Raw genomic sequence first — 13,021 nt, 5'->3', positions numbered from 1 at the left:
CGGAGCTGGAGGTGGCAGAGTTAAAGATGCTGCGATTCTCGTTGGGAGTGACGAAGATGGACAGGATAAGGAATGAGTATATTAGAGGGACAGCACAGGTAGGATGGTTTGGAGACAAAGTGAGAGGTGAGATTGAGATGGTTTGGACATGTGCACAGGAGGGAAGCGGAGTATATCGGGAGAAGCATGCTGAGGATGGAGCCGCCAGGTAGGAGGAGAAGAGGAAGGCCAAAGAAGAGGTTCATGGATGTGGTGAGGGCGGACATGCGGGTGGTTGGAGTGTCAATGGAAGATGTGGAGGATAGAGCGAAATGGAGACGGATGATCTGCTGTGGCGACCCCCTCACGGGAGCAGCCAGAAGAAGAAGAAGAAGAAGAAGAAGAAGAAGAAGAAGAAGAAGAAGAAGAAGAAGAAGAAGAAGAAGAAGAAGAAGAAGAAGAAGAAGAAAGAAAGCACCCATGACGACATTAAAAAAAATTGCTCTCATTTCCAATGAGGAGTACTTGCTAATTGCAATGTTTCAATTTTTTCCTTGGTGTGGTTTCAGAGATACAGAGGTCCAAAGTTTTTTTTCCCAATTTTTCCAGTATGGCTGCCACACCACGTGAGGTATGACGTAATAATTATCATTCCAACATTTGACATGAGTAGTCACACCAATGGTGAAAATTTCATCTCAATCCAACAAGCGGTTGTGGAGGAAAATACGAAAGTTCTGTGCGGACAAACAAACAGGAAGAAGACATCTTGCAGAGTACGGCACTTGCAAAATCCAAAAAACAAATTTGGCCTCAAAAAATAATTGGTGGTTGTATTCAATCACCAAATATGCAACTCCTCTTGAAATTTCAAGGGAATCAGATAAAAATTGACGATTTTAGAAATTCGGCCAATGTTGACCTTTTGGCCGAAGTGGACCTCAAAATAATTGGTGGTTGCCTTCAGTGACGTCACATGGAAATCCTCTTCAAATTTCAAGTCAATGGGATGAAAATTCAGGATTTTGAAAATACCACTTTAGTCGTTGACCTTGAGCCTATGTTTACCTTTTGGTCCATGTTGATCTCAAAAAATAATTGGCTGGTCGAATTCAGTAACCTGAAATATAAATCCTCTTCAAATTTCAAGTCAATCGGATGAAAATTGAGGATTTTAGGAATCTCACCAAAGTTGTTGACCTTTGGTCTATGTTGACCTTTTTGTCCATGTTGACCTCAAAAATAATTGGCTAGTTGAATTCAGTGACCTGAAATATAAATCCTCTTCCAATTTCAAGTCAATCGCATGAAAATTGAGAATTTTAGAAATACCACCTTAGTTGTTGACTTTGGGCTAATGTTGACTTTTTGACCTTTTGACCTCAAGAACAATAGGCTTCTTCTTGAAGACATACTCTACCATGTGATTAAGTTTCGTGAATATCGGTTTGAAATAGTAGCCTGAAGGCGATAAAGACAGACAATCAGACAGACAGAATAACAGAATCGACTAACCAAGATGCTTGAAAAATCTTCGATTTTGCAAGTAACAAACAGACAGAAAAACAAACAAACGGACCCAAATGTGATACCCTCTCCTTCGGTGAGGGTAACGACAGATGTCATATTATTTTCTTTTCGGTGTGGAAGGAAGATGGCCAAGTTGAACGGAAAACGAGGAAAGCAAGGGAATAAGGTAATATCGATTAGAGTAAGCAGATATTCGAATTGTAAAGGGGTGATCAAATGTATCAGAAAAGGGAATACTTGATGAGATTTAATAAAGCAATACTCAACTAAAGGGGGAGCACTCGGTAGAGTGCAAAACCTCCACCGCCAATACTGCTGGGTCACTTAAGTGAACCTGATATCCTATTAATTGTAAGTCCAAGCGGATCAGACTCTACTGAACCACGATTGAACAAACTAAACTAGATCGACGCGCATGTAGAAATCCCCCCCGCAAAAAATGGAAATTTTTTTGAGAAAAAAGTTGCAAAATTTCTAAGTTTTTTTTTCTCCAACAATTTTTTTTGTGGGGGGTTGGAAATCACTTAAAACATGTAGAAATGCAAAAAAAAAATTCAAATTTTTTTCAAATAAAATCGAAATTTTTTGGAAAAAAAGTTGCAAAATTTTTTAAGTTTTTTTTTTTGGACCAAGTCCAAAATCTAATGGCATGATCCTTGGACCATACCTAATCCCCCCACCAAGTTTCGTCGAAATCCGTCCAGGAGATTTTCTGTAATACTGTTCACAAACAAACAAACAAACAAACAGACAGGGGTGAAAACAGTAACCTCCATCCATCTTCGATAGCAGAGGTGAATTAGAGTAAGGATGCGGTAATGCAATGCAGATACCGTATATTTGTGAGAATAATTCAAAGACGACGTCCAAACCTAACCTGCTCGAGTGTCTGTATCTTGGCGGCCTGTTCATCCAACTCTTCCTCTTGCTCCTTAATAGTTGCTTGGAGGTTGAAAAGTCGGACGTGCAGGCCAGGAGTTGCTGCGTCGCCTTCGGCACCATGCTCGGCCACCTCTCGCATCTCTGCCTCAAACAAATCAACCTTATCTTGGAGGGAAGCCATCTCCATCTCCTTATCCTGCACACAAAAAAAGGACCGAGTTTGGTCGCGTTGCTTTATGAGCCAGGTTCATTACAACAAAATATATATCACCGAGACATCACTTGAGATCTGAGATTGGAAGAGCATTTGATGACAATCTCCTCAGAAACTGGAAGGGCACTCGGGAGAGCGTATACATCCACCAGGCTGATTAGTTTATTATTATTATTATTATTATTATATTTTTTTTTTGTATACCTTGTCGAGGCTCGTGTGAGAGCAAACACACAACGCACAGCAAGGGGGGGGGGGCATGGGACAAGAGGGGCGGGAGTGGGAAGGACAAAACAGTGGGGAACAGAGACATTAGGAGATCTGTGGAAGGGAGAGGGATGGGGTGGGGAACAGGGGGAATATAAGATGGACATTACAGGGACTTTCATGAAGGAAAGCAGGGAATTTGAAGGAGGTGGGCTTGGGTGGATTATCGGGGGTAGAAAAGATCGAGGATTTGGATGGGGATGATAAGAGGTGGTGGTGAACAGCTGTTTTGAAGGCCTGGAGGGAAGAATGGGAATGAATAGAGTGAGGGAGTTTATTCCACAGGTGGGGAAAAAGAGGAATGAAAGAGTGAAGGTGAGCAGTGATTCGTGATTTTGGTAGTTTTACCAGAAGGAGGTTGTTGGCGGACCTTGAGTGCCATGTGGAAATGTGATGGGGACAAATCGCAGAGAGAGCAGGGGGGGGGGGCTGGAGAGGAGATGGTAGAAGAAAGAAAGACCACCGACCAACCTGCAGTGAGAGAGTGAGAGGCCCAAAGACTCAGCCTCATTGCAGGAGATGCCAATGATCCGAAATGCCTTGGTTTCTACAGCGTGAAGCCGAGAAAGGTGGGAGGCAGGAGCACCAGCCCAGAGGGGAGAGTAGTACTCCATCAGGCTGTGGACAAAAGCTTTGTAAGTGGTCAGGAGCTCAGGTGGGCCGAGGAAGGACTTTGCACGACTGAGGATTCCCAGTCGGTGACTGGCTTTGGAGGCGAGGTTTGAAATGTGTCTTTCCCAGGAAAGGTCATGGCAGATCGTGAGACCCAGAAGCTTGAAAGAAAAGACTTCTTCCAGAGGATTGTTGAGAAAGTGGATGGGGGAGTTTTCTAAACGGTCCTTTTGAAGAGACATCATGAGAGTGTGAGATTTGTCCGTATTGAAAGACATGTTCCATGTGTTGGGCCAGTTTATGATTTTATCCAGATCTGCAGTGAGCAAAGAAGCAGCTGCTTGCCAGTCTGATGGATGACAGATGGTACGGCACAGGGTGGAGTCATCAGCAAAGAGATATAGAGGATTTTCCAGAGAGTCGGAGAGATCATTGATGAAAACCAGAAAAAGAACAGGGCGCAGAATGCTACCTTGAGGAACTCCAGCCTGTACAGGAAGAGGGAATGAAAGAACTCCATTTAGGGCCACACGTTGACTGCGACAGGAGAGGAAGTCTGCGAGCCATGAGTGGAGATGGCCTTGGATACCATAGGAAGAGAGTTTGGTGGGCAGGGCAGGGTGCCAAACTGTGTCAAGAGCACGTGATATGTCCAGGGATACGGCTCGGATTTCATGTCTGGCATTGAGGATCTCCATCCATTGTTGGGAAAGCAGAAGCAGCATATCCAGGGTAGAGTGACCTGGTCTGAAACCAAATTGATGATTGGAAATCAGGCCATTGGAGAAGAGGAAGGATTTCATGTCTGAAGCGATGATGGATTCCATAACCTTGCTGATGATTGGGAGAAGGCTGATTGGTCTGTAGTTGCAGGGATCTGTTTTTGCACCTTTTCTATGCAGGGCAGTGATGTTAGCAGATTTTCAAGCAGATGACCGTGAGAAAATGAGAGGGTGAATACAACAGAGAGAGGGAGAGCAAGCGCAGAGGAGCAGGCTTTGAGGACACATGGGCTGATGCCGTCTGGACCGGTTGCAGAATCTGAGTTGAGGTTTGACAGCAAGCTCTCCACCTTGTCAGGAGAAAAGGACACAGAGTCCAGGGACAGTTGGGTGCGACTGGGTCAGGTGGGTGGAGAAAGTGATGGGTTTTGGACACAAGATTTAGCTGCAAACACCAAGTTTAGGCATTCAGCTTTTTCACGTGCAGTATTAGCAATGCGGCCATTTCAGGTAAGGGAGGGATGGAGGGGAAACATACACAAGAAACAGATTTGATTAGACACCACCAGGATTTTGAGGAGGGAGAGAGGTTTGAGAGTTCAGACTTGAGATGAGAAAGATGTTGTTTTCTGGCTCTCCTGAGGGTAGATACACACTTGTTCCAAGCTTTATGGAAGGAACTGAGATTGCCCTCAGTTGGGTTTGCTTTCCATGAGGCAAAGGCAAGTTGTTTCAGGACAACTGCCTCGCCACAAGCTTCAGTAAACCAAGGGCGGGAGGAAGGGTAGGACAACTGAAGACGAGAGGGGATAAATCTGTGCATGAGGGAGAGCAAGTTTCTTTGAAAGAATTCCCAGGATGAGTTGATGTTTGAGAAAGTAGAGATAGGAGACCAGCCTATAAGTTTGATGGCTGCTTGGAGACCCTGCCAGTCGGCTTGAGTGAAATCCCACACTCGACGGCGGTGAGGTGGTTCTCTGATAATAGCCAGAGAGATGTCCACTTTGACAAGGACGTGGTCAGAAGAACCGATTGGAGTGGAGGAAGAGCAGCAGATATTGTCAGGGAAATTTGTCAAAATCAGATCCAGAAGAGATGGAGTACCATTGGTTGAGATCCGGGTCAGGAAGTTGACCGATTGAGTCAGTCCCAATGAGTCGCAGAAAGCTTTTGCTGAAGTGCCATGCAGTTGAGAGAGTTACCCACACCCAGCCAACTGGCATGATGACAATTGAAGGAGCCACATATGAGGAAGAGAGAGTTTGGATGAGAAGATAGAAGTTGGTCCATGTTTTTCGGATAGTGAGGTGTAGATGGAGTCATCACTGTTCGGTGGATGGTACAGTACACATATAAATATGAGGTGGGAGTGGAGGGGAAGCCGTAGCCAGAGGTATTCCTGGGGGTGTGGGGGAGTGAGGGCAGTGCATGGAGAGTGAGGAATGGAGTGATGACAAGAGCAACTCCTCCACCAGGACGAGGCTCAGGTCTGTCATACCGTAGGACGGAGTAACCGGCGAGAGATACTTGGGAGTCAGACACGTCTTGGGGGAGGAAAGTTTCTGTTTGGCAGATTATGTCTGGTTTGTCAGTGGCAACCTGTATGGAAAGATCTGAAAGGTTTGAGCGAAGGCCCTAGATATTTGAGGTTCACACTTTTAATGAAGAGGTAGGGGAGGAGTCTTTGGGTGGAGGGGGTGGGGGGAGGGGGAGGATAGGACAAGGGATGAGGGGGAGGTAAGGAGGGTTGTTGAAAGAGTGTGGGGGATTGCAGAATAGCTCGGGAAGGGGGCTGGAAGAGGAGGAGAAAAGGCTCTGTGGTGCTGGGGGAGAGGGGGGACAGGAGAGGGGGAAGAAGGCAGTTGAGGATTTGAGGAGGTGGAGTGAAGAGATGGAGGTGAGAGGGCAGTGGAACGAGGCAGCTTTGTGGATGAGAGGGGAGGCAGCTTTGTGGATGAGAGGGGGGCAACTTTGAGAAGGATGAGTGATCGGGATGAATGGTAGGAGAAAGGTGAGGGGGGAGTTTTTGAGTAAGGTGAGAGGGAGGCTTGGAGCGAGAAGAGTGTGACAGTTGCTTTGAGAGTGAGGGGTGAGAGGGGTGGGTTGGCACTGAAGTTGGAAAAAAAGAATGGTTGATGGAAAGCGAACATTCATAGCAAACGGGGTTTTTAATTGTTTTAGGTCAGAGATGCGATTCAACATATTTCTTGATGGATGCAATAAAGGTGAATTCAGAGAATGGAGAGAAGAAACACTGTAACAGTTGGATTTTTTAGGCAAGGTATGAAGGAGAGGTCGAATTGAGAGCAGTTTGTTTAAATAGCAGAAGAGTAGTGCATTATGATGCAGTAAAGAGTACCACACGTGTGAAAGAGGAAGATGAAGCATTATAAGTGATCGTTTTTGTTATTATTATTAATGTTTGAGAGAGTTTTTAACAGATTAGGTCATGGAAGTATTGTAAAAAAAAATCGAGGAGGAAGAAGAGGAGATGAAGAAGAAGAAGAAGAAGAAGAAGAAGGAGAAGAAAAGAGACTCGTGAGTGTGCAAGGAGAACGGTTGGGTTTTTTTTTGTTTTAAAAAAGATAACAAATAAAGTGATGAGTTGGGAGGGATGGGGGATGTTAGGAAAGTGGGGAAGATAGAAATTGAAGGTAATGGGGAGAAAAAACAAATAAACACTATTGTACACCGAGGGGAACCGGTCGGCCTCAAGCTTCAAGGGTAGGCCTCAAGCACCCGGTAAGACAAGGTCGACAAAATCCCACAAAATAGCACGATTTTTGAAACAAAACCGAACTCGGAACACACAGTAACATGTAGGTAAGAAATTAAACAGTTAAAACGGGACAGATAACGACCGGAAACTTAACTTTGAGATCGTCAGCAGAGAGCCCCGAAGGAGACCTGTCGACGCTCCAAACCCAGAACCGGAAGTCCAAAGTTTAGTTTACGTTTTGTATCCCACTGATCGGCCGGATCTGGATTCGGACCTGAACTAAAATTTAATGAGCTTGTTATTGTCACCGAACCAACTGATCCACCAAGTTTCATCCGAATCCGTCTCTAACTTTTTGAAATATCATGCTCTATATCGTTTTAACCCTTTCACTCAAATGGTGAAGAATCACTTTTTAAAATTCCAGGATCCAGAACCAGATCTTCATGAAAATCGAATCATTTCTTCATTGTTACATACCCAACATGTCCACCAAGTTTCGGCCGAATCCATCCACAACTTTTTTCAGATATCCTGCGATATGTAGTTTTTGACCCAATCTCTCAATGATGATATGAAGAATCATGAAAGAAAAATTCAGATCCATTTCTGGATTCGGATCTTCATCAAAATCTCATCATTTCGTCCAAGTCACCTGCCCAAGCTCACCACAACATTTCGTCCAAATCTGTCCACAAGTTTTACAGATATTTTGTTCTCAAACAAACAAGAAGACGACATCGTGCAGAGCACGACACTTGCAAAATCCATCAAACAAATTTGACCTCAAAAATAATTGGTGGTTGAATTCAGTGACCTGATGTGCAAATCCTCTTCAAATTTCAAGTCAATGGGATGAAAATTGAGGATTTTAGAAATACCCCCTGAGTTGTTGACCTTTGGTCTATGTTGACCTTTTGGTCGATGTTGACCTCAAAAATCATTCGCTGGTTGAATTCAGTGACCTGAAATATAAATCCTCTTCAAATTTCAAGTCATTCGGATGAAAATTGAGGATTTTAATAATCTCACCTAAGCTGTTGACCTTTGGCCTATGACCTCAAAAACAATATGCTTCTTCCTTTTGACAAACTCTACCATGTGGTGAAGTTTCGTGAAGATCGCTTTGAAATTGTGACCTGTGGGCGACAAACAGACAGACACAGACAGACAGACAGACAGACAGACAGAATAACAAAATCGACTAACCAATATACTTGAAAAATCTTCGATTTTGCAAGTAACAAACAGACAGAAAGGGGTGAAACATAATCTTCTTCACCTTCAGTAGCGGAGGTAATCATTAGATATTTTGTAAGGTAATGTCAGAAATGGTATACCTTTAACACTTTCACTTTCACTAGTGGTTTAATCACTACCTGTTACTTTGCAGCTTCCAATCAACTGACGGTAATTTCAGCACATTATTGTGACCATTTCCCACATTCTGATAAGCAAGAATAACCAATTTCTCCAACAATTTTCTGACAAAATTAATTGTTTCACTCAGTTCAAAGGAAACCTAGAATGTTGCTGCCAAGGAATGGAACCAACTTTGCAGACTTTTGCCTTTACTCGAGTGATTGCTCATTAAGGCCGATGTGAAAGAGAAGTTTTAAAATTATTCCGAGTGTCAATCAAGAGGTCAATGGCCTAACTAGAAGTGTGTGTGAAGCCTTGCAATTATAATGCACAAACATGACTTGGTCACAGGATTCAAAAAAGTCAACTTGCCTCGAGCTTTTCTTTCAACATCAATATATCGATCATCATGCCGTCACGTTCTCTCAACACAATTTCCTTCTCAAACATCTCGGTTTCTGCTCCTTCAAGAGCTTGTGCAAGCTCACTGTCAAACCTGGAGTGGAGTTGACAGTGCAAACATCAGCATCCTGTGGGGTCCCCCTTGTGCCCAAACAGGCAGAAATGCATCAAGAAGAAACACAAAACACCAGGGTCCGTCGGTATTATATGTAGGCATTTTTACTCATTGCTATGCTGACGCATTTAATCAAACGATGGCTTTTTTTGTACTTCACAATCATTCTGATTTATTCACTCTATAATTTGCCTGAGGTCATCTTCCATCTGCTTGGAAGTCAGCCAACATCACCTTCATCAACCATCCTTGCTCTTATGTATGGTGTGACCAATTATCACTTCTGTTTCACAGCGAAGCTCGGTGTTGGATGGTCTGGTTTGAACCTCGACTTAGAACGAGTGAAATGAAACATTAAAAATAATTCAAATTATTCTCACTCCGATTTCAACATCACCATATTATATTTACAATTAAAAAAAACATAAAAAATAATATATATGTATAATATATCAGATACGATGTGACTTCAAATCATGAGTGGTGAAAGGGAAAACACCGTGTCCCATACGGCCCTTGCCGCACGATGCTGGGAGCGATAAGAGCCGTCTGCCGCACGGAACATTATCTCCCGCTTTACCAAACATAATCTGGAGTCATCAATGGTCTGCGGTTGGGCGCAATGATGATAATTAATGTCGTTCTCCGACTTGAGACGAACGTCATGACATCACTGTCATGACGCACGTACTGTCTGTGGCTCACGGAACAGCTATCTCGCAGCGCCATTTATGAAGATAGAATTTCAGATGCTGTCACGAGTGCATGGAAACCTGCAGTCACCGACCTGTTTCGCCCTCATTAGGGCATGTATATATATATATATATATATATATATATATATATATATATATATATATATATATATATATATATATATATATATATATATATATATATATATATATATATATATATATATATATATATATATATATATATATATATATATCTTCTTCTTCATTCGGCTGCTCCCGTTAGGGGTCGCCACAGCGGATCATCCATATGATCTGCATAGTGATTTGGCACATGTTTTACGCCGGATGCCCTTCCTGACGCAACCCTGGTCACCTCTTACGACACAGGGATATGGTACACCTATTTTAACCGGGGTATACACCGCCCCAGTACACTGGTACTCACTTCGCCGACCTCGGAAGGATGACAGGCTGAGTCAACCCCCTGGTGTATTAATTCAGTGGCCGAACGGGGCTTGAACTCAGGACCTTTTGGATCCCAAGCCGCTGCCCTAACCACTGCACCAACACCAGGCATCTATATATATATATATATATATATATATATATATATATATATATATATATATATATATATATATATATATATATATATATATATATATATATATATATATATATATATATATATATATATATATACAGCTGGCGCCTGATTGGTGGATGTGCGGTGTGACGCGGCCAGGGAGGAGGAACGCCCCTCTTCCAGACCTTTCTCGAAGCGCCTCGAAGGGAGGTGGAGCAAAGAACGGGGCGGAGCTCCGGGATATAAAAGTCGGAGACGGGCGAAGCAGTTTGGTGGATGCTCTTGCTCGGTGGATATTCTTGCTTCGTGGTTGCTCTCGCTCTCGTCTTCCGGCTCGCTCGTCCTGGTGGCTGCTGGCCTGGTCTTTTGTGGGGCAGTTGCAAGACCCCGCTGGCAGGAAGGAGCGTCCGCCATTCCCCTCTCCCGACTTCGGGCAACCACGTTTCCCCTCCCCCCCCCACATCCGCGCTGGGATAGCGCCGAACACTCGGTCCGTGGCGTCGAGTGGCCAAAACGTGCAGGCGCGAGGCACGCAGGAGAGGACTCGCCTACCACGCCAGGGCACGGAGTCGGTTCCAGGCGGGACCACGTCGACGGACGTAGGAGAGGGACTCGATGGCCCAAAAGGGAAGTCACCATTTCTTTTCGGGGTTTTTTTGCATGGAACTTGTGGCGCCGTGTCTTGTGAAGTAAAACTGTATAAGTGTTGCCGTGTGTCGGTCTTAGTCGGTTGTAGCTCTACGTCGTCGTTGCTTTATTGTTTTTCTTCTTGCATTTGCTTTATGTGCATTCTGATTCTGTTTGGCTGTATATGTGTGCTCTCCGTGTGTCGTGTGAATAAAGTGCTTGTGTGAACTTGTTCCCCGTTTCACTGCGTCCTTCCCTTTGTTGAATCTCCATCTTGCTTCACGTAAAGGATTCGTAGTGGGCTTAATACGCCCGATAAGTAATCGGAACCATCGAGGCCGACGATAACACCGCTCGGTTATCCCGATAGTACGGAACGGACCGCTTAAGCGGCCCGTGTCCGGAGTCAACCTGCGGCGAGGTGCGATCGCCCAGTTTACCATCCGCGTGGGTACTTATGTAGGTCGAGTTTGGCGAACAACCCTATCCCACGTGGGTGGCCGATTGGCACGATCGTGGTGAGGCCGAAAGGCCCACCCGTGACTAGCTCCCGGCGTTAGTCCGAGAGGGTCATGACAGAATTGTCCGTCCGGTGGGCGACGTGCCGCGATTCGAGTCACATGGCCGATCGCACGCCGGCGGGCGCGAATTCGCAACATATATATATATATATATATATATATATATATATATATATATATATATATATATATATATATATATATATATATATATACATATACATATACATATACACATATACATATACATATACATATACACATATACATATACACATATATACACATATATATATATATATATATATATATATATATATATATATATATATATATATATATATATATATATATATATATATATATCATTGTTGAAGTGCTCGAGACCGCATACCTCTAAGGCAATGGCACCCAACATGCAGTGATCCCCAGACTGTTATTTCATTAGTATTCGTACAGTTAGACCTTCCCCTCATGTCTAATGGGTCAACGGGACGAAGTGCGGTGTGTGGGTCTCGTAGCTAGGTCTAATTATATCTCTCTGATTATAATTATATCTTTCTCTTTTCCTTTTCGCCATCAGCGAGGCCGCCACATATGCCCATATGAATGTCCTCGCGGAGGCCAAGAAAAGCTTCAACACCACGATGAAAAACCCTCCACTGCAAGAATACTGTGTCTAAAGGAATAGTAGAATCATACATTAAATCCCAACACTGTACAGGACGCACGCGGCGCACCCTTTTAAGCCCAAATCTGCATCTGGTACTGATATCTATCTTCTTTTCAATCCAAATCTGCATCTACTATTTATATCTATCTTGTTTTAAACCCTGATTTATATCCAATCCTTTCCTTCAATCCATGACACAGATCGGGGCCAGCACCGTGCTCAGGCAGCTGCCTGTGAAGATCACCGGTGTGTGCTAAACACATGCATGATAACAGACACACGTGCAGCCCCATGATAATTACCATCGCACTGTACGGGAAGCGCATGGCACACATCTTTATTCGGGTCTGCACGCTAGTTTACAACGGCGTTTTACCATCGATCTTCACTCGCCGCCGCGGCCACCAATATCTCCCGCAAACAGCAGAGATCTTCCCGCACCACCGCCTCAATACAGTCGCCACCAAGCAGAGGCACAAATGTATGGCCCAGATCACTCGGGCCGCATGGCGTGCAGACGGAACAAGCGCATTGACCAGCGCCAAACCGCAGAATGCCGGGGGTGCCCGAACGGGCATGCGGTGCCAACACGACCCTCGGCTAGTCGCCGGAACACGGCCTGGGAGTTTGGTGCAAGGTGATTCATATCATGGGGTTCGGAGCAAGATAATTCCGCAGCTCAGCCATGTCTCGCCGGATGTACAAATGAGATCACTTCCGGCCATAGGGGCCGGACAACGTGAGGCCAAGGTCCAATATGAGCGCATGATTTTGGGTGATGACACCACTTTGGGTCATCACCCCACCCTACACCATAGACCTTATAAAAGATGGATCGCGAAGCCGTTCATGGCTCACCTTGCTTCAAAAGCTGGGACCTCTACATTCGCCTGTTGCCCCACATTTCTCACCTGCCTTCTTGCATGCTGATTATTGCCGCTGGCTCCACCCACCCAACTGGCTCCACCTGTTGATTCTCGTCTGCTGGCTGAGCCTCCCACCGCCTTCCTCTCGCCTGATGGACCCGGCTACTCTCTGGACCGGTGTACGCGCTGAGCCCGGCACAGTAACCAAGCAGGAGACAAGGCACCGACTCTCAAGAAGGGATCGCT

The 13,021-nt window shown here is 44.6% G+C and overlaps 1 protein-coding gene across 9 annotated transcripts in view; it reads right to left on the bottom strand.

Annotated features, from left to right (window-relative positions):
• Positions 1-13,021, bottom strand: part of LOC147010811 (unconventional myosin-XVIIIa-like) — a 261,897-nt gene that overhangs the window by 37,014 nt on the left and 211,862 nt on the right. For all 9 annotated transcript variants that reach the window (XM_085859462.1, XM_085859461.1, XM_085859460.1 and 6 more), the window contains 2 exons: positions 8,660-8,783; positions 2,387-2,587 (listed from right to left, as the gene is read on the bottom strand). In XM_085859462.1, the coding sequence (XP_085715588.1) occupies positions 2,387-2,587; positions 8,660-8,783 (325 nt within the window). The remainder of the gene's footprint in view (positions 1-2,386; positions 2,588-8,659; positions 8,784-13,021) is intronic.

This window comes from Eptatretus burgeri, chromosome 16 (genome assembly GCF_056783735.1).
Source record: "Eptatretus burgeri isolate ZD-2024b chromosome 16, Ebu_testis_v1, whole genome shotgun sequence".
Classification (NCBI taxonomy): domain Eukaryota; kingdom Metazoa; phylum Chordata; class Myxini; order Myxiniformes; family Myxinidae; genus Eptatretus; species Eptatretus burgeri.
Note: the sequence above shows the minus strand (reverse complement) of the source record. Positions and strands in the feature narration are given on the sequence as shown.